The 24885-nt window shown below is 42.2% G+C and overlaps 1 protein-coding gene across 1 annotated transcript; it reads left to right on the top strand.

Annotated features, from left to right (window-relative positions):
• The first annotated feature begins 2204 nt into the window (after positions 1-2204).
• Positions 2205-24679, top strand: ASRGL1 (asparaginase and isoaspartyl peptidase 1). The gene is made up of 7 exons (XM_004770306.3): positions 2205-2507; positions 3524-3724; positions 13051-13193; positions 13775-13932; positions 21813-21931; positions 22679-22789; positions 23464-24679. Exons 2-7 carry the CDS (start codon positions 3535-3537, stop codon positions 23667-23669), a joined length of 927 nt encoding a protein of 308 aa, XP_004770363.2. The 5' UTR covers positions 2205-2507; positions 3524-3534; the 3' UTR covers positions 23670-24679.
• The last annotated feature ends 206 nt before the right edge of the window (positions 24680-24885 follow it).

Genomic DNA, 24885 nt, shown 5'->3' on the forward strand with positions numbered 1-24885 from the left:
AGGTAAGTGAACAATAAGTATATTAAAAATAATAATAGCATAAACAACATCAACCCTGTATTATGCATTTACTATGCACCAAGTTAGTGCTAAGGACTTTGCACACATTTTCTCATTTAATCTGTGCAACTAACATGGTTTTCTGGACTGGTGGCTGCAGAAGTTGTGGTTCAGAGTTCTATTTTTGTATAAGGTCTGGCCATTGCCCTTTTGAATTCAGTCTTTCAGGAAGAAGTTGTTATGGGTGGAAGAGTATGTGTTGTGTGGACAGAGGTCTCTGTTCTTGGATTCCCCAGGAAAGATTTATGTGAGGATCCATACTGGAATAAAGATAGAAGGAAAGTAGCCAGCACCAAGCAGTTTATTAAGCACAGTACACTCTCAAGAAGGGGGAGTGGGGGGGGGCGCCTGAGTGGCTCAGTGGGTTAAGCCTCTGCTTTATGCTCGGGTCATGATCTCAGGGTCCTGGGGTCGAGCCCCATATCGAACTCTCTGCTTGGCAGGGACCCTGCTCCCCCCCTCCCCCGCCTGCCTCTCTGCCTACTTGTGATCTCTGCCTGTCAAATAAATTAAAAAAAAAAAAAAGAAGAAGAAGAAGAAGGAGAGTGGGCAGAACCAGATTTGGCAATTGCACTATGGTTAGAGAATGTCTCTTCTTTTTATGTTTGCAGAAGCAATGAGTCGTGGCTAGGGTAATCTCCCACAGAGGTTGTTTCCAATCACCTAGGGCACTCCTACTGGTTGGGAGGGAGAGTTTTGGGACCTATCAGGCTCTTGCTAGATTGTCAAGGCCATCTTCCTCCAGGGAGTGTGGGAATGGGGGATGGGAGTGTTGAAGCCACCATATAAATATATTACAATGAAGTTATGGTTACCCTGGGGCAGAGGTTGATGAGGACAGTGTTAAAAGCCACAGAGAGGGAGCAAACCAGGAGACAATCTTGACTCCAGGAAACAAACTGAGGGTTGTGGAAGGAGAGGTGGGTGGAAGGATGGGGTACCTAGGTGATAGACATTAAGGAGGGCATGCATAAACAATGAATCTTGGAACATTGAAAAAATAAAATAAAGTTTTAAAAAAAAGAAAAGAAAAACCAAAAGTGGGGGGCATGTGATGTGATGAGCACTGGTTGTTATATGCAACTAATGAGTCATTGAATAGTACATCGTTTTTGGTGTACTATATGTTGGCTAATTTAAATTTTTAAAAAGCCACAGTCAGACTTCAAATGTGTCATCTATTTATCACCACCTTTGTCTCCAGCTCTTAACTAAGAGTCTGCTCTCAGAATCAGGTCCTGCATTATCAGTGTCTTAAATTGGGGAGGCTGTGTGATGCTATTTGTTGGACACAGTGAAAACTTATTTTTGACATTGGCTCATCCAACCAATTAAACGTTTAAAGCAAATTACTATTGAAAATAAAATTATAATTCAAAAGGCTACTTTGCATATTAGAATAATGTATCCTTTGGTTCATGCCACTAATCTAGTATCAGATAGTTGTTTTACTGGATAGAAATTAAGCTCCTCCCATTGGAAGGACACCATGACAATGAGAATGGGGGTTATGCAGATACAGGTGATTGGTCCAAGTCCAAGAGGGTCAGAGCCTTAAGGGAACTCTCTAGGGCAGGTTGAAAAAAATGTTCAACAACAACAACAAAAACTAAGGGCACAGTGGTTTAAAGAATTTAGAGGTGGGTTCCTGGAAACTCAGAGGAGGGAGTAGCCTAGGGTTTCAGATCCTTCAGAGCACTCCCGGCTCTGAAGAACCAGACCAATTAAGTTTATCTTTCTGTTCTTTACAAAAGGTTAAGGGAAAAGACGATTAAAAGGGAAAGATTTGAATTTAAACAATTACAAGAATGAGAAATATTTCGAACAGAGGAAATATATTAGTGCGCACAGCGTTGGGGTTTTTTTTTTTTCTTTTTTTTTTTTTTTAAGATTTATTTATTCGACAGAAAGAGACACAGGGAAAGCGGGAACACAAGCAAGGGGAGTGGGAGAGGGAGAAGCAGGCCTCCCGCTGAGCAGGGAGCCATATTCGAGGCTCAACCCCAGAACCCTGGAATTCAACGACTGAGCCACCCAGGCACCCAGTCTTTCAAATTTTCAGTTACAAAACCTTGGCACATCACGCATTTCGTCCCCAAAGCCAACACCCCAGCCTCATAAAGAGGAAGAGGAAGTTCCCCCTTCCGCCAAGAAGCTCGGGTGAGTGGAGGAGTGGCACAGGGAGAACAGCCTGCTGGGGTAAGGCCGGAGCTGACACGCCGGCAAAGGTGTGAGGTGTTGCTCGGCGGCCGGGACTTTACGGTAACTGAGCTGCGCGCCGGCCCCGCCCTCGTGCGCAAGCGCGGAGCCGTTGTCCGCGGAGCGGTTGCGAGCCCAGCGGTTTCCCGCACAGGCTCGCCCAGGCGCTGAACCGCGCAGGCTCGGAGGCCGGCTGGGCGGCTCGGTCCAGCCTGAATCCCCAGTGTCTACCTCCCGCGGCGTCCTCAGTAAGTCGAGGGTCCAGCCGGAACAACCGCCGGAGACCGGGAAGCCCCCTGCCCGGTGGCGAGGGTCCAGGATGGGGTGGGGGCCGGGGGTGGGGGGGGGGGGGGCTGCCGACGAACTGGCACTGCCTGAGAATGTCAAGGCTAAGGGATTCCAGTGAGATGTGGCACATCTCTTTTTGGGGGGCGGGAGAGGGGGACCTGGACCTCTGCAACTCGGGGTATCCCCCAGAAATCCGTGTGCGTGGCACAGTATGTCCCCACACGGCCTGGACTGGACGATCCCAGGGAGTTGGATACTGTCACTGGCAAGTGTATGCGCAGTTCACACCAGAGCACCTTCCCCTGGTTCTGCAGCCCTCCCGGCCTGTTAGGAGCCTGTTGGATAGGGCCTGTCTTTCCCCACCAGGAATAATCCCGAAGCCAGAGTTTCCTCCCACTGAGGTCGCGATGAGGAAGTTGGAATTGGTGGTTACCCTCAGACCCTCAGACTCTTCTTCCTTGCCTGGCGTTCATGATTCCCAGCTGTCTCCCATCCCTAAACTCTGACAGCCCCAGAATGGCTTCTGAGGTCCTGCGAGATCCGGCTTTAGAGGATTTAGTAACTTTGCTTTGAAGCGGGATGACCCTCAGCAGCCTGGTATCCTTCCCAGAGGCTCCACCTGTGTCCCTAACTATCCCTACATGGTCCAGACTCCAGACCAATCTCAGGGCTCTTGGTTGCCTAGTCGGTGTGGTACCTGCCTTCAAATATCAAGGACTTACAGGCTTGGAAAAGGGGCCATCATCCTAGGGGAAACCCAAGACCAGAAAGAGCCCAGGAGTAGGGCTCAAGCTCTGTCTCTGTCCTCCAATCCCAGACCCTCGGTCTCAGGAAAAATTTTGTGGCTGTAAACCTGGCCTCCCTCCCGGGGTAGAAACTGGACCTAGTCTCCGGTGGAATCTCCTCCAGGAGATTATGCCCAGGGTAGTTTTCTTGGACCTGTTCGAAGTGACACTTCCATCTTCCTGATCCCTAGGATCCGTCAACATGAATCCCGTCATCGTGGTCCACGGTGGCGGAGCCAGCAGTATCTCTAAGGACCGGAAAGAGCGGGTGCGCCAGGGCATCATCAAAGCCGCCGAGGTGGGTTACAAAATCCTGACGGAGGGAGGGAGCGCAGTTGACGCTGTGGAAGGAGCTGTGGCGTTCCTGGAAGATCATCCTGAGTTCAACGCAGGTATGTTTGCGGTGCAGTTAGTAACTGATGCCAAGTGAGGTTAAGCTTTCCCCCGAAACAAATAGAATCTAAAGTGCCAATGAATCTAGTAAGCTTTTTGGTAAAATGTGCTAAAATATTTAATTTTTCTCTTTTTACGTGTTGACCAAATTGCTTTAAGAATTTTTAAATCCATCAGTTCACTTTTTTTAACTTGCTTCAGAGAATTCACATACTGAGACGCTTTTTTAGTAGATCTTTTCATGAGGGTGTGGGAATAGACTATATACTATAAAGCATACCCATATTGAGTTTTGAAAAATATATACATCTGTGTAACCACACCACAAGATTTAAAACATCGCCATCAGGGCACCTGGGTGGCTCAGTCGGTCAAGTGTCTGCCTTCCGCTCAGATCATGGCCCCAGGAACCCCGTATCCCGGGAGCCAATGCTTCTCCCTCTCTCTCTGCCTGCTGCTCCCCCTGCCTGTGCACTCTCGCTTTTTCTCTCTCTCTGTCAAATAAATAAATAAAATCCTTTAAAAAAAAATAAAAATAAAGCATTACCATCGTAACCCAGAATTTCCTTCATGCTGCTTTGCATTTAATCTGCCCTCATCCCCACTACCAGTTATCCACTGCTCTTCTGTCATTATAGATTAATTTGCCTTCTCCAGAATTCCATATAAATGGAATCATGCAGAGTGTAATCTTCTCTGTTTGGCTTCTTCTCTAAGTTGATCCCTTTCTGGTAATCATCGTAATTACTACAAGTATCTACTATGTATCAGCCAATGGTCTGAGAAATTTGCATGATTAACTCATTTAATCTGCATTATGAGTTAGATATAATTCTTATGCTCATTGATCTTAAAATAGAGAACCTAAAATCTAGGGATTAAAATACTGCTTGAGGGTGCCTGGGTGGCTCAGTGGGTTAAGCCGCTGCCTCCTCTCTCTCTCTCTCTGCCTGCCTCTCTGCCTACTTGTGATCTCTCTCTGTCAAATAAATAAATAAAATCTTTAAAAAAAAAATACTGCTTGGGATGATACCACCCACCCAACATCTGTCAGAGAAAAGAATTTCAGGACATCTGAACCAATTAGTTATGAAATACTGAGTATTTGTTCCAGCCTCTCACGTCTGAGACAACAACAACACAAAACTTTTGACCTGTAACTTAAAGATCATAAACTTCAGGCAATAATATTTTCTGTGTAAGCTTTTAAAATTATTTTTGGGGGATCATAGTTTGTTTTATTTTGTGCTATAAAATTAACAGTATTAAATGACTTATATTCTTAGAACATTGAGTGTCTTTTCTTAACAGATTAGTGCCTTTTTATTTTTGTATTCATTTTACGTTACTGGTCCCGGCATCAGAACCCTTGTTTTCTTGGCCTGTTTGTACATTGTCTCAATAAAACTTGCTCAATAAAGCACTCTTTAACACTTAAATGCAAGATTTCATAGTCAGCCTGAACATAGAATAAGGCATAAGTGCATTGTTATGGCTATGTTGGTTGAGTTGGAATTTACTAGATGCTCCCCCACCATTGTGACCTGCCTCCCCTGTTGCCAGCAGAGGGAGGGGCCTGCTGTTTCAAGGGAGTCTTGTTCAAGGACATGCCATTAGCAGTTGGGACCCTCTGGCTGACAAACACCCACTTATTCCCAAAGGACTTTGATTTGGAACAGGTCTCCTGGTCTGCCACTCTCTAAACTACTGGGATCAGTCATTTGCATGACCTGGGGAGTATTGATTCAGAACTGGAGTGGCTAGTTCTCATCTTTGCTCTATACCAGAGCCTGCCTTCTAAGTGACCCACTTCTTCTGTCCCAGGTGTCTACTATGCAGCACATTGAGGGAGAAGAGAGTAGAATCGTACAATCTGTAGCTTTTCTGGATTCTTCATTTAGCATAATGCGTTGGAGGGCCACCCATGTTGACATGAGTATTAATAGTCCATCCGTGGGGCGCCTGGGTGGCTCAGTGGGTTAAAGCCTCTGCTTTCGGCTCAGGTCATGATCCTAGGGTCCTGGGATCAAGCCCCGCCTCGGGCTCTCTGCTCCGCAGGGAGCCTGCTTCCCTTCCTCTCTCTCTGCCTGCCTCTCTGCCTTACTTGTGATCTCTGTCTGTCAAATAAATAACAAAAATCTAAAAAAAAAAAAAATAGTCCCTCCGTTCCTACTGTTAAGTAGCATTCCATTGTATGAATATACTAATTCTTGGTCATTCACCAACCAGAAGACATGGCCAGTTGGGGGCCATTACAGATCACTAGAAACAATTGCATACAGGTTTTTGTGTAAACATAAGTTTTTCTTTCTCTTGGGTGAATACAAAGGTGTGGGATTGCTGGTTGTAGGGCAGGTGTGTATATCACTTTATTTGAAACTGCCGAACTGTCTTCCACAGTGACTCCCACTTTCCCTTCCCACCAGCAGTGTATGAAAGCTCTAGTTTCTCCACATCCTCACCAGCTCTTGGTGTTGTCAGTATTTGTGTTTTAGCCATTCTAACAGCTGTGTGGTGGGATCTCGTTCTAGTGTTAATTTGCATTTCCCTAACAGCAAATGTTTATTGTAATATCTTTTCAAGTATTTTGTCAATTTCGGTATTGTGATTTTATTTATTACTGAGTTTTAAGAATTCTTCATAAATTCTAGATGTTGGCCTTTTATCAGATATGTGATTTGCAAATAATTTCTTTCGGTCTGTGGCTTGTCTTTCTTTCTCTTAAGAGTGTCTTTCAATGCTTGACTTATTTCGCTAAGCATGATACGCTCTAGTTCCATCCATGTTGTCGCAAATGGCAAGATTTCATTTCTTTTGATGGCTGCATAGTATTCCATTGTGTATATATACCACATCTTCTTGATCCATTCATCTGTTGATGGACATCTAGGTTCCTTCCATAGTTTGGCTATTGTGGACATTGCTGCTATAAACATTCGGGTACACGTGCCCCTTTGGATCACTACGTTTGTATCTTTAGGGTAAATACCCAATATCTCCCTGATTTGAGGAAGTGGTGATGCAACATGGGGGCTTAAGTGGGTAGGAGAAGAACAAATGAAACAAGATGGGATTGGGAGGGAGACAAACCATAAGTGACTCTTAATCTCACAAAACAAACTGAGGGTTGCTGGGGGGAGGGGGTTTGGGAGAAGGGGGTGGGATTATGGACATTGGGGAGGATATGTGCTTTGGTGAGTGCTGTGAAGTGTGTACCCCTGGCGATTCACAGACCTGTACCCCTGGGGATAAAAATATATGTTTATAAAAAATAAAAAATTTTTTAAAAAAAGAGTGTCTTTCAATGAACAGAAGTTCTTAACTTTGTAGGAGTCCAATTTTATAATGGACTGTGCTTTTTGTGTCATACCTTAAGACCTATCTGTCTATGCTGAGTGGCTCAGTTATGTAAGCATCTGCCTTCAGCTGATGTACTGGAATTGAGCCCCAAGTTGGGCTCCTTGCTCAGTGGGGAGTCTGCTTCTGCCTCTGCTCATACTCTCTGTCTCTCTCTTTCGCTCTCTCTCTCTTTTTCTCTCTCTCTCAAATAAATGAAATCTTTTAAATATATATATATATATTGATATCTATATCTATATATATCTCTGCCTAACACAGGGTCACATATGTTTTCTTTTATGTGTTTTCTAGAAATTTTATAGTTTTGGGTTTTGTATTTACATCTCTGATCCATTGTTAATAATTTTTTGTATATGATGTGAGGTGTTTATCAAGGTTGTTTTTGCATAATTGTTCCAGCACCAATTATTGAAAAAGCAATTCTTTCTTCATGGAATGCCTTTCCACCTTTGTGAAAAATCACTTGACTTTGTATATATGGGTCTATTTCTGGACTCTAATCCATTGGCCTATGTGTGTAACCTTTCACCAATACCACACTGTCTAGATGACTGTAGTTTTATATTAAGTCTTAAAATCAGGTAGTAAGAGTCCTGCAACTCTTGGTGCATATGTGGGTAATTGTTTCGGCTATCCTAGTCCCTTTGTCTTTCCCACCAATTTGAGAATCAGCATGTCAGTTTCTACCAAAAAAAGTCCTGCTAGGATTTTGACTAGGACTGTATTAACTCTATAGATCAGTTTGGGCGAATTGAAATCTGAGCAGTACTGAGTCTTTCAATCCAGTACTTCCAAAGCATGGTATATACTTGCATTTGTCTAAATCTTTGATCTCTCTCATCAGTGTTTTGTGGTTTTTAGCATGCATATCTTATAAATATTTTGTTAGATTTATACTTAGTTATTTCATGTCTTTTGGTACTATTTTAAATGTTACTTTTTACGATTGTCGCCAGTATAAAAGTACAATTGATCTTTTTCATACTTGCCATCTGTAGATCTTCTTTGGTAAGGTGTCTGTTCAGGTCTTTGTCTCATTTTGTTGTTATTTTTTGTTTTTTGTTTTTCCTTCTTTATCTCATTTTTTAATCAGATTTTTTGTTTTCTTATTGTTGAGTTATAAGAGTTCTTTGTGTATTTTAAATAATAGTCCTCTATCAGATGTGTCTTTTAAGAATGCTTTTTCCTAGTCTCTGGCTTGTCTTCGCATTCTCTTGACAGTGTCTTTCATATGGCAGAAATTTTTTGTTTTAATGACGTCTAGCATAACAATTTTTTTCTTTCACGGATCATGCCTTTGGTGTCGTATTTTAAAAGCCAATCCCAAGGTCATCTGGATTTTCTCCTATGTTATCTTCTAGGGGTTTTATAATTTCACATTTTACATTTAGGTGTGTGTTCCATTTTGAGTTAATTCTATGAAGAGGGTCTGATATGGGTTTAGATTTGGTTTTTTTGCCTATGGATATCCAATTGTTCCAGAACTGTTGTTGTAAAGACTTACCTTTGCTCCCCTGGATTGCCTTTGTCTGAAGATTCTGAACCCAATTCCAGTGCATGTGTAGGTTTTCCCACACCAAGCACTTTTCCTACACCAGCTGGGTATCCTATAATTTAGCTCATTTCTGACACTGTCCCCCTGGAGGTAACATCAGATTCCACAGGTGAGGGGGCCTCAGTGGCTCAATTGCTTAAGTGTCAGCTCAGGTCATGATTCCTGGGTGAGGGGATCAGGTCTGGCATCCTGCTGAGCAGGGAGCCTGCTTCTTCCTCTGTCCCTCCCCTTCCCTGACTTATGTGCCCGTGCTCGCTCTCTCTCTCTCTCTCTCTCTCTCAAATAAATAAATAAATAAAATCTTAAAGGTGAAGGGCTCAGTCCCACAAGACTACCCTCCACTTCAGATGCCAACTGTGAATCTAGGTTGTTCCTTGTGCTTCTGACCTACTGGCTGTAAATTAAGTAATTAATAAAGTCCTTTTTTTTTTTAAGATGTTACATTTATAGGGGCACCTGGATGGTACAGTCAGTTGGGCATCTAATCCTTGGTTTTGGCTGAGGGTCATGAGATCGAGCCCCACCTCAGGCTCCATGCTTAGCACAGAGTCTGCTTGTGTTTCTCTCTCCCTCTCCCTCTGCCTCTCCCCGCCTTGCTTGTGCTCTCTCATGCACATGAGTTCTCTCTCTAAAATAAATTAGTCTTGTTTTTTAAAGATTTTATTTATTGATTTGAGAATAAGAGAGAGTGTGCAAGAGAAAAAGCACAAGCAGGGGGTGCAGGAGAGGAAGGGAGAAACAGACTCCTCACCCAGCAGGGAGCCTGACATGGGGCTCCATCTCTGCACCATGAGATTGTGACCTGAGCTGAAGGCAGCCACTTAACCAACTGAGCAACCCAGGTGCCCCCAAAATAAATCTTTAAAAAAAAAAAAAAAGAAAAGAAAAGATGTTGAATTAATTGGCGTAAGAGTTATTTACAATGTAGTTTATTATTTTTTTGATGTCTGTAAGGTCTCTAGAGAGGTCCCATCTTTCATTCTTGATATTTGAATTTTTGTCTTTTTTTCTTGGTTGGTCTAGCTAGAGTTTATCAAGTTTGGTTTTTGGGGTTTTTTGGTTTTTTGTTTTCAGAAAAACAGTAGCTTTTGGTTTGGGGAGGGTTTTGTGGATTTTTTTATTGTTTTTTTCTTTTACTATTTTTCTCTTCTGAATTTCATTGATTTATCTGTATTATTTCCTTTCTTCAACTTACTTTAGGAATAATTTACTATTATTTTTAGATCATTAATTTGAGACCAGTCTTTTCTAATACAAGCATTTAATACTTTAAATTTTCCTCTAAGCCCTGCTTTGATTATATCCTATAAGTTTTCATATGTTGTCTTCTCATTTTCATTCTGTTCAGAACATGTTATAATTTCATTTGTGACTTCCGCATTGAACAGTGGGTTATTTAAAAGTGGGATAATGTCCAAATATTTGTGGATTTGCCAAATATCTGTATGATTTTTATTTTAATTCTGTTAACAATCAAAGGACATACTCTGTGTTATTTACATTCTTTTGAACTTTGTAAGGTTTGAGTTTTGACCCAGAATATAGTGTCTCTTAGTATATATCCTACTTGCATTTAAAAATTTAGAATATATACTCTGCTATTGTTGTATGGAAGATTCTGTAAATCTCAGTAAGGTCAAGTTAGTTGATAGTGTTGTTCAGATCTTTTATCCCTTCATTTTCTATTTCTGTTGATTACTGAGAGAGGAGTGTTGAAGTCTTTCACTTTAATTGTGGATTTCTCTATTTCTCCTTTGACTTCTATCAGTTTTGCTTCATATGTTTAGAAGTTGTTGTTAGGTACATAGGCTGCTGTCTTTGTGTGAACTGACCCCTTTTATCAGTTCAAAGTGTCATTATTATTTAACATTCCTTGTTCTGAAGTCTACTTTGCTGGATGTTAATATAGCTTCTCCAGCTTTCATTTAATTCATTTTAGCATGGTATAACTTTTTCCATCCTTTTATTTTTAACCTATCTATATCTTTATGTTTAAAGTGGATTTCTTTTAGGTAGCACATAGTTGTAGCCTACCTTTTTATACAGTCTGACCATCTCTGCTTTTTATTGGGATGTTTATGCCATTTTCATTTAAGGTGATTATTGATATGGTCAGGTATTAATCTGTCATCTTGCTATTTGTCTTATATTTGTCCAATCCATTCATTGTTCCTTTTTTCTCTTTTTCTGTCATCTTTTGAGTTGAGTGTTGTTTATGATTCTGTCTTACCTCTTTTGTTGGCATAATAGCTAGACTTCTTTTTTTAGGGTTATTTTAGAGTTTATAGTATACGTCTCTCACTTGTCACAGTTTACCTTCAAGTCGTACTTCATACATAATGTCAGAACCTTGTAATGGCATACGTGTTTCCCCTTTCCTTGCCTTTGTGCTATTGCTGTCATAAATTTCACTTCTGTGTATGTTATAAATTGCCCAATATGTTGCTATTATTTTTGCCTTAAATAGTTTTATAGAGAGATATAGATATACACACACATATATATACATTTTTTTTGAGAGAGAGAGATTGAGCATGAGTAGAAGGGAAGGGCAAAGGGAGAGGGAAAAGGCAAGAATCTTAAGCAGAACTTGCCGAGTGTAGAGCCCTACGTGGGGTTTGAACTCACAACCCTGAGATCATGACCTGAGCTGAAATCAAGAGTTGGACGCTTAGCCAACTGAACCATCCAGGCACCCCTAAACATTTATATTTTAAAGATATTGTTAAAATGAAGGGAAAAAATATTTCTGCTTATCCATTTACCAGCCACTTCCTGTGCTTTTCCTTCCTTTGTGTGGCTTATGATTGCTGTCCACTGTCCTTTTCCTTCTTCCTGAGAGACTTCCTGTACATTTTTTGTAATGCACATCTGCTATTGGCCATTTCTTTCAGCTTTTATGTAACTGACAAAGACTTTGTTTTCAGTTTTTGAAAGATACTTTCACTGGTTATTGAACTTCCAACTTGACAGGCTTTTGTGCTTATGTGTGTGTGCGTTGTCATTGTTGTTTTTAATTTCAGGGCTTTAAAGACATTGCTCCACTATCTTCCAGGCTGCATCATTTCTGACAAGAAACATATTCTCATTCTCATTTCTTTTCCTCTCTTCCTAATGCTTCTCTCTGGCTACTTTTAAGATTTTCTGTCTCATTAGCACCAAGCTGTTGGATCAAGATGTCCTTGCATGTAATTTTCTTCATGTTTCTTTTGCTTGGAGTTTACTGAGCTTCTCAGATCTGTGAATTTGTAGTTTTAATCAAATGTGAAAATTTTTTCTTGGTTTTTCTTTAAACATTTTGTTGCCCCTCTGTCTCACCTCTCCTTTTAGAGATTCTAATTACACATAGATTGGGTTGCTTGAAATTGTCCCTGAGCTCAATGGTCCTCTGTTAATTTGAGGTTTTTTAATCCTTTTTTATTTTTCATTTTGGATGGTTTCTATTGCTGTGTCATCGTGTTCATTAGTCTTTCCTGCTGCAGTGTCTAACCTTGTTTTAATCCCATCCAGCGTACTTTCCACTTCAGATGTTTTTTTTTTTTTCATTTCTAGAAGTTCTGTTTGGGTCCTTTTTATATTTTCCTGCATGTTCTGGTACATACAGAATATAGTTTTAACAGCTATTTTATTAACATCCTTGTCTACTTTCTATCATTATGTCATTTATGATCTGTTACTATTAAGGAATTGTCTATTATCTAATAGATAATTATCTAATAGATATCTAATAGATATCTATTATCTAATATATAATGTATCTATTATACATTATCTATTATGTCATTTATGATCTGTTACTATTAAGGATTTTTTCCCCCTTCTCGTTATGGATCATATTTTCTTGCTTCTTTGTGTGCCTGGAAATTTCTTATTGCATGCCAAACATTGTGAATTTTATCTTATTAGGTACTGGGCAATTTTATAATCCTTTAAATATTCTTGAGCTTTGTTCTTATCCCATTTTACAGATGAGGAAACAGGCACAAAGAGGTTAAGCATAGCTAGCCTTACAGCCATTATCTGGGCAAAAGCAGTTGGAGGAAGGATGCTGGTGGTAAAGAGAGCAGCATGCACAAGGGCACTGAGCAATGAGAACTCATGGTGCTTTCATGGAAACCTAATATCTCAGTAAAATGCAGCCAAGGAAGGGGGATACAGCTGGTAAAGGAGATCAGAAGCCAGATCGAGAAGGGCTTCATATTTTATATTTTGTAGGTCATGGGGTGCCGAGCTAGATGTGTGTTTCCAATTTTAGTATATGTGCTGCCGAAATGAGCACTAGATGTGTGTTTCCAAACCTATTTGTCTGGCAATGGAGTAGAGGATGAATTAAAATCAGTGGCTTAAAGGAAACTTGGAAGCCATTTCTAAGTTCTGAATTCTTGCTTTTCAACTTCTCTTTGGTTTTAGGTTGTGGATCTGTCTTGAATGTAAATGGTGATGTTGAAATGGATGCCAGTATCATGAGTGGAAAAGACCTGTCTGCAGGAGCTGTGTCTGCAGTCCGCTGTATAGCAAATCCCATTAAACTTGCACGGCTTGTTATGGAAAAGGTATGTGACGAAAGCATCCTCTTCGTAAGAAATTATTACCGATGTACTTTAGCAACTAAAAGTTGTCTAACTGTAGGGAAATACTTGTGAGCACTGTCCTCCTAAAACCATATAAAAGAACAGAAGCAATGTTATTTAAATTTCTCAAATAAGCCGAGACTCACCGCTGTTGACTAGTGGAATTTGACTAGTAACCCCTTGTCCAGCAATTACTTTGTTTTCACGTTGTCTTCCTGTATTTTTTTAAGTCTTTTTCAACACGTATGACATAAGAGATACAAACTGAACAGACCAACTATTTAATAGCTTGTGTAAAATAAAGATGAATTATGTTCTCTAAACTTAAGATCGTACATGAATACCTTCCTAGTACCATTCCATCACTTTGGGAGTTTTTTAAAAATACAAGGTCTCAAGAGTGCCAGGCCCTGTTCAACATTCAGAAAAGCAAGCCAGTGGAATTTGCATCTTTGAGGCTTTGTACCCAGAGAGAAGTAATTATATCCACACAGTTGGAACGGTTAAAAAGATTTTAACTATTTCAAAAGACTAACCATGTTTCTGTTTCTTTCTGGCTCAAGACAACTCACTGCTTTCTGACTGACCAGGGCGCAGCAAAATTTGCAGCAGCCATGGGAGTTCCCACGATTCCTAAAGAGCAGCTGGTGACAGAGAGAAACATAAAACGTCTAGAAAAAGAGAAAAATGAGAAAGGTGCTCTGAAGCTAGGCTTCCAACAGTAAGTGTCACCTATGGCTCGCAGTTTGCGGACTTACTCAGATATATCAGACAAGGATCTGATTATCTACATTTCGTAGATAAGTCAGGAGTCACTTGGTAGTTTCCGTTTTTGTACAGAGCAATTGACACTATATCATGGAAAAACTGCTCTTTTGATTCTTACATTTAACCTCATTTATTAGTCCTATAATAGCAACTCAAATTCGGCCAAGAGTTCCTTCTCCAGTAGTAGAGTGCCTTATGTTATGGGATTAACTGCCGATGCCTCTTGATCAGTTTGTATCATAAGCAGACAAAACAAGCTGTCTGGGATCTCGTGTACCCTCTGAAGTTACTTGAGTGTGCTGCCCTAGTGCAGAGAAATCCGTACAGTTCGTAGAAGTTTGAATTAATCATTTGTTCTGAATTACGGTTTTCTGTGTTACAGATTTTAGAAGCCCAAAATAAAAGCCCCCTTATTCAAAGCAAAATTTGAAAAATAAAATTGGAATATGGGCTAGGAGTTTATAGTGGGATATAATTATTAACTCTGCACACTCCTTCTAAGATCTGTCATTTTGAACCAGCAGTATACTTTAATATTACCTAGGGAGCTTTTTCAAAATACACATGCCTGGTCCCCTTCCCTGAAGAATTTAATAGATTTGAGGTGAAGAGGCCAGGCAGATGTATCAGGAGAAAGTTTCCCAGGTAGTTCTGATGTGTCCCCAGATTAAGAATCTGTTTTACAAAATCAGCCATGTACTGGTAGCTTTTGATAACCTTACCAAGTGTGTAGGCTAGAGTCACAGGAATGGGGCTGCTTTATCGATGGTTCTTGGGTGTTTTACCAGATGTTACCACATCACTTTCCAGAAATTCTGCAACAGCTCACATCTCTACCAGCCAGTATTCCTCTTAGATATAAGCGAGAGGGCCCCCGTCCTGGGTCCTGCGCTTCAGAGGAACACCACCCCCATCACAAATATACAAAACAGTTGGCTTATTACCGACACCTGGGGTACCTCTGTCACTCAGCAGTGGCATAGCATGACCCTTAACCCTCACCATCCACTCTTGTGATTAATACCACTCAGCCCCCAGGGAAATGCTTCTCTGCATCTCTTGCTCTATGTCTTGAAAGCGAAGGCCACCTAAATCTAAAGATTTATGGATTGTGCCACTGCTGATACCGGAAATGGACACTGCTTCGGAGTGGGGGGAAGAATTGAATAGCAGAAGGACTTAGGTAAGAGGAAAAGACAAGACAAATTAATAACTTGTCAAATAAATTCTTATATAACAAAGTAATTGTTTCCCAGTAGTGCCAAGTATCCATTTTCTTGCCTCCTTACATGTTCTATGCTATGGTTCTGGTGGGATTCGTGGATTAGTACAATATCTGCAAGACTTGCATATGAGGACAGATGCCCATGAGTCTAAAATATGTACATGCGTAGGTCTAGACCAGCACTGTCCAACAGGAAGACGAAATGCATTTGCAATTTAAAATATTTCTAGTGGCCACAGTAAAAAAGTAAAAAGAAACAGGTATGGGGCACCTGGGTGGCTCAGTCAGTTAAACATCTGACTCTTGATTTTGGCTCAGGTCATGATCCCAGGGTCATGAGATCAAGCCCCACATCAGGCTCCACACTCAGCGCTAGTCTGCTTGAGATTCTCTCCCACTGCTCCTCCCCACCCCACCTCACACTCTCTCTGTCTCTAAAAAAAAAAATAATAATAATAATACACAGATGAAATTAATATATTTATCCCAATATAACCAAAATATTTTCATTTCACCATGTAATCAATATAAGAAATTATTTGAGATATTTTACAGTCTTCTTTCACACTAAATCTTCAGAAATCTGACCCATGTGCTAGGCTTGCAGCACACCTCCCCACCTCACCCTGGGGGCTGCCCACACTTCCAGTGGCCAGTGGTGTGGGTAGCTCATGCCAGCCACATTGGACAGTGTGGGTCTAGACAGAACCTGCCTGAAGAACCAGCTCTATGTTGGCAACTAAATGGACATTGTATGTTAGCTATGATTTTATTTGTAAAAATATGTTAAAATTTTTAGCTTTTAAGGAATTTTAAAATGTTATATTCACTAATTATAATTCATGTTTTACCTGTACTATTAATAGGTAATTCGGTATATTTTAGTAAAAAGCCTAACTTTTTGAATTTATATCTGCAATTCATTTGTATTTACTCAGTTATATTTGCTGTTCATTTTTGATGAAAATAATCCTAATTTTGTACACTTTCAAGACAATTACATCTTTTTAATCCCTAGATTATTGAAAAATGCATGTTAAGTCAAGATTTTGATAGAAAAAGAATACAAAAGTGAACAAAAGAAAACAAAAAACTGAGAGGTAAAAAGGAAAATAATCTTCCAGGATACAGTCCACATTCATTTTAAAAAGGAACGTAGTAAAGAGGCGTCTTTCAGGATGGTCCACCTAATGTTCACAAGCAGGACATTCCAAATTCTTGGTCCAGTGAAGATTTAATTACCTTTTGGAACGGTGGAAATTATTAAGAATATTATTCTTGCCACATCCTCAGTTTGTACAGTTCCAATGAAATCCCAGCGGTTCTCCGTCCTTTACTGCAGGAAGAGCTAATTGCTCATCACAAAGAACCACACACCAAAAGGACATGTGCAGGCAGTAGGATTGGGCAGTAGGATAGAGGAAAAAGAAAAAGACCATCTGAAACAAGGATGGAATGTTCTTGAAAGAATAATACAGTGTGCCCGATATTTAGCCATGGCAGTCCGTCATCAGCACTGTGTTTACAAAACACGGTGGGACATTTCTAGGCTTAATAAAAATTATTTCAGAATTCAATAATACATGTAATTAAGACAAAAAATAATAAAACCGACGATCGCTATCTAGGATAGAGAATTCAGACATTAATTTACTGGGTGATAAGCGAGAGAGGAAATCAAATACCTAAAATGTTTTAACAAAATATTCAGTTCAACTGGAAGGTACCATGGTCAGAAGACACGTCAAGCAACTAACATTTATTGAATGTATTGCTGTGTCACCCTGAGAAGAAAAACATATCTAACTCACCTGCTTTTTGGAAGTAGACATTTTGGATTTAGAGAAGAAGTGGGGAGAACTTTCCATCTTAGGCATCAATTTAAAAGACCCATCAAAGGTCATGTGGCACCTGGGTAGCTCAGTCGATTAAGTGACTAACTCTTGATTTTGATGCAGGTCATGATCTCAGGGCTGTGAGATCAAGCCCCGCATCAGGCTCCACACTCAGTGCAGAGTCTGCTTGAGATCCTCCCTCTGCCTCTCCCCTTTACCCATCTGCACATGCTCACTTTCTCTAAAATAAAGCTTTAAAAAAGTAAAAGACTGTCAAAGGCAAGCCTGGGATAATGGAGTGAACATGGTTGGTAAATAAAAGATAGATAAACATGAAGTTTAGCCAAGAGCCCAGAAGTCTTTGATGTAATGTGTAGGCTCACAGTTTGAAACTACTTCTAGGAGGTGTGCCCCCAGTGTGCACCAGCGCTGACGTGGTGGACAGGAGAAGGTCCAACACAGGATTCTCTAGACAGGCCCAAAATGGAACGGCGTGCTCAAACTCCTATCTGACCTTGGAACAAATCTCTGACAGATGGTGGCAATGACCAACTCAGTTCTGTTAAAGTAATTACATTGAATTTAGATTTTAAAATTCCATGAAATCACAGAAGATTCTCAAAGAGTAAATTACGGACTTAGTAAAATTAATTTTGTTGCTACCTACAGTCACTTAATATGAACTCTTAATTTCTATTGATAAGCTTAATAAAAGCTTTAAAAATATTTTTGGCTATTTCACTTTTAAAAAGATTGAAAACATATCATACATATATTATTGAATATATATTATTGAATATATATTATTAAAATAAGTTTAGAGAAAAACAAAATCACACTGCATGGAAAATATGCAAGAAGAATACATTCCAGGGGCTCCTGGGTGGCTCAGTCTGTTACTTAAGTGTGTCCAACTCTTGATTTCAGCTCAGGTCATGATTCAGGGCCATGAGATCAAGCCCCAGGCTTCCGCACTGGGTGTGGCGCCTGATTGGGATTCTCTTTCCCTCTCCCTCTCTGCCTACCAGCCACTTGAGCACTCTGCACTCTCTAAAAAGAGAAGAAGGAAGAAGAAGAAGAATAGCATTCCGTAAAATAAAAGGAACCTGAAAGAAGTCAACAAAAATCCTTGCCTACCTTGAAGGAGAAGATTCACGTTCAAATAATCCCCAAATCAGCTCCCATAGAGGCTATCCTTCTGTCTGTTGTGTATCAAGAGTGTACTGCCACTTGAAGAGAGACTTGGCCAAAAACAACACAGCTGCTACTTTCAGTCTTTATAATACACTGGCAGTGAAATGTGAAAGAGCTGCATGGATCTAGGTGCCGCTGAAGAGATGGTATAAATGACTACATGTATGATCAAATTATGAAATAGTGTCTTCTGTTACAGAAATGTATCCTGCATGCCTGGTAGCATTTGAGCTGGTAATGTTCAAATCAGGAGTTCCTTTCCAAATCTGAGGATTGCGTTAAGAATTTTGTTGCGCATCCCAGTTGCTGCTGCCTCAGCAGAGGGAAGCTTCTCCAAATTAAAAACCTGCAAAGAACTACACAGACTCAAAAAAGATCTGTCTTATGTGGCAGTTTGTCAAGAGAATGCATGTTGTACAGACATACTATTATAAGAACTTACTGCTTCCTGAAATGAAAGCAGGAAAATCAACCTCATGGAGTAAACACTTAATAATTTATAGGGGGTGTGTGTGTGTGTGTGTGTCCCACTCATCCAGCCATCAATAGCTGATCAACAAAAGACCCAGATGGGCACAATAATAATTACATTAAGTCATTATTGGTAGTTTGTCCACTTTTGGTCATGTAAAAACCATGGCTTTACAATATTTTTGAAGACATATGCACCACACTAAGATAAAAGAACGTATCTACAGCTTCTAAAAAGTGAACAGATGGTGTAATGGCTACCGTTTGTACCTTGTAGCCCACACCTTATGAATGTTAGGGGTGCGCCTGCCACCAGCAGAGTCTGGGGGTGTCCCCCTCATGAGGAGGGTAACACTGTCACTTTAAGTTGTATCCCCTATCAACACATGTGAGCTTTTGGCATTTGTTGGTGGGCCATTTGTTTCTATGGATTTGCCTATTTTTGTCCTATGATCATTTTTTTCTCTTTCACTGTTAGGTCCCTTCTTCTCAGTCTTAAGGCTGTCTACTCTGTTTAAAAAAAAAAAAATTCCAAATCTGTTATTTTTAGTCTTACTTTTGCTTTGCTTATGGTATTTTTGCCATACACAAGTTGTTAATTTTTTGTAATCAAATACACAGTCCACCTCTCTCGTATAGTTTGTAGGACTAGAAACATAGAAGGTATTTCCTACCCTGAGATGTCTGTAGTCCCCTAGACTTTCCTGAAGAATTCTGTTTTATGTTTTATATTCAGGCCTTGAACTCTCTGGAGTTGATTTTTGTGAATGCAGGAAGACAGGGTTCCTGTTTTCTTCCTAGTAGACTGCCAAATTTCTCTTTGTAGCCCCCTGAATGCCAGCCCACACCCAGCTGCAATTTGCTCCCTCCGTGTGATTGCCCAATAGGTACCTCAAGCTTGTGTCCACAACTGAGCCCAGCATTTCCCCCACCTAACCTTGCTCCCCATGCACTGTGAACCAACAGACACCAAAAAACCTATTCCTAATAGTCTGCATTTCAGTGAATGGTTTCTGTACCCTTTTGGTTCTGGAAGCCAAAGCCTTAGAGCCATCCCTAATCTCTTTCTTACCCAGCACGCCCGCAAAGTCCGTCAGCTCTGCCTTCAGTGTCCTAAGCCAAGCCCACTTCTCTGTGTCCCAGGGGCACCCTAATGAGGCCAATGACCCTTCAAGCCTCCTGACAGTCTCTAGTTCCACTCTGGTCTCCCTCAGTCCACACACAATTGCCAGAGTAATTATTCTAAGAGAAACTTTTCGTATATGTACAGCCTACCTCTGGAAGTGCACAAGTCTTACATCACCTCTGATGACTTTTCACAGTGGACCCATATAACCAGCCTCCAGGTGGGGAAACAGATCATCACCCGATGCCCTCCCCACCCCTCACCCCCCAACCCCACCATGCTCCCTTCCATTCCCAGTCCTGCTCTAAAGGCAGCCACTTACCTGGCTTCTAACACTGTAGACGGCCATTGCCAGTTTTTGAACTTGATTTAAGTGCAACCATATAGTATGTACTTTATTTGGGCCTTCTTTCCTCATTGTATTTCTGAGACCCTTCCATGTGTCACATCCACAGTAGCTCATTCTCATGGCCATAGAGGATTCTGTTCCATGCCTACATCTCAGCCCACCCCCTCTGCCTTTGCTGGACATTTACATCACTTTCAGGTTTCTGTTACTACAAACAGTCCTGCTGTGAACATTTTGCTGTATGTTTTTTGGTGAATGGAGCTCCACATTTATGTTGGGAGAATGCAGAAATGTGGGAGTGTGATTGCCAAGTCAGCGTTGGTAGATTGTGCCAGATGGTTTTCCAAAGAGTTGACCCAGTTTATGTTTCTAGCAGTAGTGACTGAGCGTTCCAGTTCTGCATATCCTGACCCACACCTGCTACTGGGTAGCAGTCTTCATTTTTAGCCATCCTGATGGATGGGTGTAGTGGTAAAGAATGATATTTTTAAAACTGAACTCATCTTGTGACACATCTCGGCTCAGGTTTGGCAATGTCTTCTCATCTCACTCAGGGCCTGTGTGTAGGAGGACCCTATAATTTAGTGTTCAGATCAGAACTTGACTTTGAGAGTGAAGGGGGAACTGTTACACAGGGATAAATCAGGACCGTTCTGGGTCACCAGGGTACAGTCACCCCACCCATCAGAGCCTCCATGGTCTGGCTGCTGGCCATTCCCTGAGGCCCCCTATCCTCTGTCCCTCACTTTATTCACTGCAACCACAGTGGCCTCCAAATTCCATGAGTTTCACAACCATGTTCCAGCTTCAGGAGCATCCTCCCCAGCAAGCCTGGGGATTGCCCTCACCTCCTTCAGAGAGGCCCTGCATAAAGCCCTCTCCACACTGCTGGAGTCATCATTTTTACTGTTGTTCCATAAAAAATTTTTTATCACCCTGTTGGCCTCTGCCCCCAAATGCAAGCTGCACAGGAGAAGGGACTTTGTCCGTTCACTTCACTGCCATGCCCAGCACTTACTACATGCCTCGAATATAGTTCATTATAGAATCTGGGTGGTGAGTATTATAGCTGTTGTTCAGTTTCTTCCAATTCTTTTTACGTGAAATGTATAATACGTTACAGAAAACAGTCGCGTATTACATCTTTACAGCAAGCCCTGTGACACAGGCAAAGTGGGGTGTGACAGGCAGCATCAGCATTACCTGGGAGGCTCTGAGAAATGGAAGGTCTTGGGTCCCCCGTACTCACCAATTCAGGATCTCGGGGTGGGCCCAGGGATCCAAGGGATTTTTATGCACACAACATTTGAGATGCACTCAATTGTTTTTACCCCTGTTTTATAGGAGGGGAAAATGAGACACAGAAAAGAAAACTTAGTAATTAAGTCACACGGCTAGAGGACGGTGGTGCTGGGATGGGATGTGCTCTCAAGGCTGAGATCTAAAGGAATGTCTAGCAACCTATCTGACCTGCAGAATAAAAAGCTAACGTGAGCCGTAAATGTTGGAATCAAAGCGTGTCCCGTTTGCCCTTAGCACCTAACGTGGGAACTTAAGGGCCGTTCAGCTACAATGTTAACTTGTGATGGTGTGTCTCGTCTCAGTCTGTCACTTTTTTCTTTATTCTTGGCAGAGACTTGGGAACAGTGGGGGCCGTCGCCTTGGACTGCAAAGGAAACGTAGCCTACGCAACCTCGACGGGTGGCATCGTTAATAAAATGGTCGGCCGGGTTGGGGACACTCCATGCGTAGGTAGGCTTCCTGGCTGGCTGCTGCCCCGCCCCTTCTGCTACCGTCCACTGGTCTCTCTTCCCTCCCCGCCTCTTCCGGCCGCTCCGGCATTTCCGGGAGTGCGGGGGTGGGGGTAGGGGGCACCTGTATCTAGCAAGGGAGGGCTTCTCCGAGGCTGGTGGCTCTGGGGACGACGTGGGGAGGCTCAGGTGGCCCCTAGCAAGCCCCCAAGGGCCTCTTTCTTCTCTCTAGCTCCAGGTTCAGACTCTGCGGTCCTAGTCCGGAAGAGTTACATACACAAAGCCTCTTTGAGCCCAGGCATGGGCTCAAATTAACACACTGAGAAAAAGCTGAGAATTTAGGTTGATTTCATACCACTAGATTTGAGTGGTATGGAAGTGATGTAGTGCTGCTACAAATGGAAGTGTTTGCATTGACATTGAAGTACATCCTCTAGTTCCCCGGGCGTGGGTCGTGGCCTGGCTGGGAGTGGCAGAATGGGCTCTGAGGAGGAGAAGGAGCCTTCCTGGAGGAGCTGCTCCCTGAGAGCTCAGGCCAACCCCTCCCCCCCACCACCACCACCACTGATTTCAGGGTCATTACCTGGCCATTTCTACTCCACCTTTGCATCTCAAGGTCACGGCTACTGACCTTCCTTCATACTTTGGCACTCTGGGATTTAGCATTTAGGTAGCATTAGATTTGATACGTGTTTGAATTTCTTCACTGTTGCTGCTCAGTTAGAACCAGTCCACCTTTTTTGAGCAGGATCCGGAGGTTATGCTGACAATGACATTGGTGCCATTTCAACAACGGGGGCACGGGAGAGCATCCTGAAAGTGAATCTGGCCAGACTGACTCTCTTCCACGTAGAACAAGGTACATAGAGCAAGTTCATATGGTCTGAAGACAAGTGAATGGAAGCGCTTTATAAATAGGCTGTGAAGTATCTGAAACCCTTTCCCATTTGCTTTAGATGTTCCTTTCAGGTTGTTAACACTACTTTGACTTCTTCCCACCTTGTGTTAGGATCTGGAAAGAAGTGCACTTAGACTGCTGTCATGTTGGGCATCTCAGGGGCAGTAGAGAGACTTTGAGTCTGGGTGTGGAAGAGAAGGCAGCTCCACTTAGGCTGATGCTAAGTTCCATCTCCATGCAAAGAGGGCCTCTGTGGTGAGGACCCTTCTTTGAAGCATTCAAATAGAAATCATTTGCCCGGGGCACCTGGGTGGCTCAGTAGGTTAAGCCTTTGCCTTTGGCTCGGGTCGTGATCCCAGGGTCCTGCATCGGGCTCTCTGCTCAGCAGGGAGCCTGCTTCTTCCTCTCTCTCTCTCTCTCTACCTGCCTCTCTGCCTACTTGTGATTCCTGTCTGTCAAATAAATAAATAAAAATCTTAAAAAAATAAATTCTATTTTTAAAAAAAGAAAGAAAAAGAAATCATTTGCCCAAAACCTTTTGTTAACTCATTTGGGTTTTCAAACTGCAACTGATTCTCCCACCAGATTCCTTTCATTACAATGCGTGTTGTTTCTCAACCTTTCCTTGTTTTCAGGAAAGACCTTGGAAGAGGCAGCCGACATGTCGTTGGGTTATATGAAGTCAAAGCTGAAGGGTTTAGGCGGTGTCATCTTGGTCAGCAAAGCAGGAGACTGGGCGGTAAAGTGGACCTCCACCTCCATGCCCTGGGCAGCTGCCAAGGATGGCAAGCTGCACTCTGGAATCGATCTCCATGAGACCAGTGTCGCTGATCTGCCCTAGGGCCCCGAAGATTGTATTGTGGAAGCTAGCTTGGAGGGAGAGGCCGGTTTCCTGGTGTGGAGACTTGGCTTAATCAATTAGATCTAGAAATGGAAAATTCTGCAGTCTGTCACTCGTTTTGTCGCCTTGATCAATGAGTATCTGAGTGTTTGGTTGAGGGGCGGATCGGGAAGTGCCAAGAGAAACGCCCCACTAAGGTCAAAGTAAGACCAGTGTAGATGACCACGTCCTGAGTCTTTCTTATGAATTGTCCCCAGTATCTTAGATTAGAAAGGAGAAACGACATGATCTGAGCAGAACAGCAGCCACCTCAGTGCAGGGAGTTCCATATGGGATCAGAAGACCCGCCGCAGGGACAGAACGGCAGGCTCAAAAGTTGGGGGGAGGCCAACACCTCCCAGGGCTGTCTTGGTTGCAGAGTTCATGTTAAGTCAGAAGAATATCAGGGAAAAGAACCCATGAGAGGAGAAGCTGATTTTTCTTTCTAAGAAGGTTCATTTCTCCTCTGACTTACTAATGTAGACATGTTTCTAGATCCTTTAAAAGTAGCCTCTGGTAACCCATAGCCCCCAGTCTGGAGGTGAAGTGTGTAACGGAGACTCTGCGGGGCTCCTGCAGGTCTCGTGGGCTCCCAGGTGAGTCTGCTAGCCTAGCATTTCCCACCAGCCTCTGCCTGCTGCAGGCCCTCCTGGTGCTCGTGCTGAGGAAGGGGGCTCAGCCGCTGCTCTAACCAGAGCCCATGGGGATGCCCCTCGACCTACTGCATTCCCTCGCTGTCCAGGGCCGTGGGCCCCCACGTGACTGCAGGTGCCGCGTGTTCAGCATGGTCAGCGTGACAGAAAACATAATTTCCTTGGCGGAAACTGTTCCTACCCATCTCTCTTTACACTGGAAATGATATTTCTGCTGTGACGGTTTTTTAGTCTGTCAGGTCTTACCTTCTCTCTGGAAAGAAATTGCTTAACTTTAAATTCCATGTGCTACTAATAAAATATATTTTGAAAGAATAACAGTGTGGTTAGGAGTCACTGTTGACAAAGACCAGAGTGTCCACAAGCTCCTGTTGTTTCAGTCAGTTCAGACGGGCGTACTAACTCCAGAGGACTTTCGAGTGGAGGGTGGTGTGGGGGTGTCCATACGTCCTGCCCCATGGAGTAGATTGGACAGGTTTTCAGAGAAATGGAGCTTTTTCTTGGTGGGTTAAAAGAGAAACCAG

The sequence above is a fragment of the Mustela putorius genome, unplaced genomic scaffold (assembly GCF_011764305.1).
Source record: "Mustela putorius furo isolate JIRA1106 unplaced genomic scaffold, ASM1176430v1.1 tig00000127_pilon_pilon_pilon, whole genome shotgun sequence".
In the NCBI taxonomy this organism is placed as follows: domain Eukaryota; kingdom Metazoa; phylum Chordata; class Mammalia; order Carnivora; family Mustelidae; genus Mustela; species Mustela putorius.

Bases quoted from the DNA above. Each gene is read 5' to 3' on its own strand.
- ASRGL1 (XM_004770306.3), top strand. From the start codon at position 3,535: ATGAATCCCGTCATCGTGGTCCACGGTGGCGGAGCCAGCAGTATCTCT. The intron at 13,933-21,812 runs GTAAGTGTCACC...TATTCTTGGCAG, and splicing joins CTGAAGCTAGGCTTCCAACA to AGACTTGGGAACAGTGGGGG. The intron at 22,790-23,463 runs GTACATAGAGCA...CCTTGTTTTCAG, and splicing joins TCTCTTCCACGTAGAACAAG to GAAAGACCTTGGAAGAGGCA.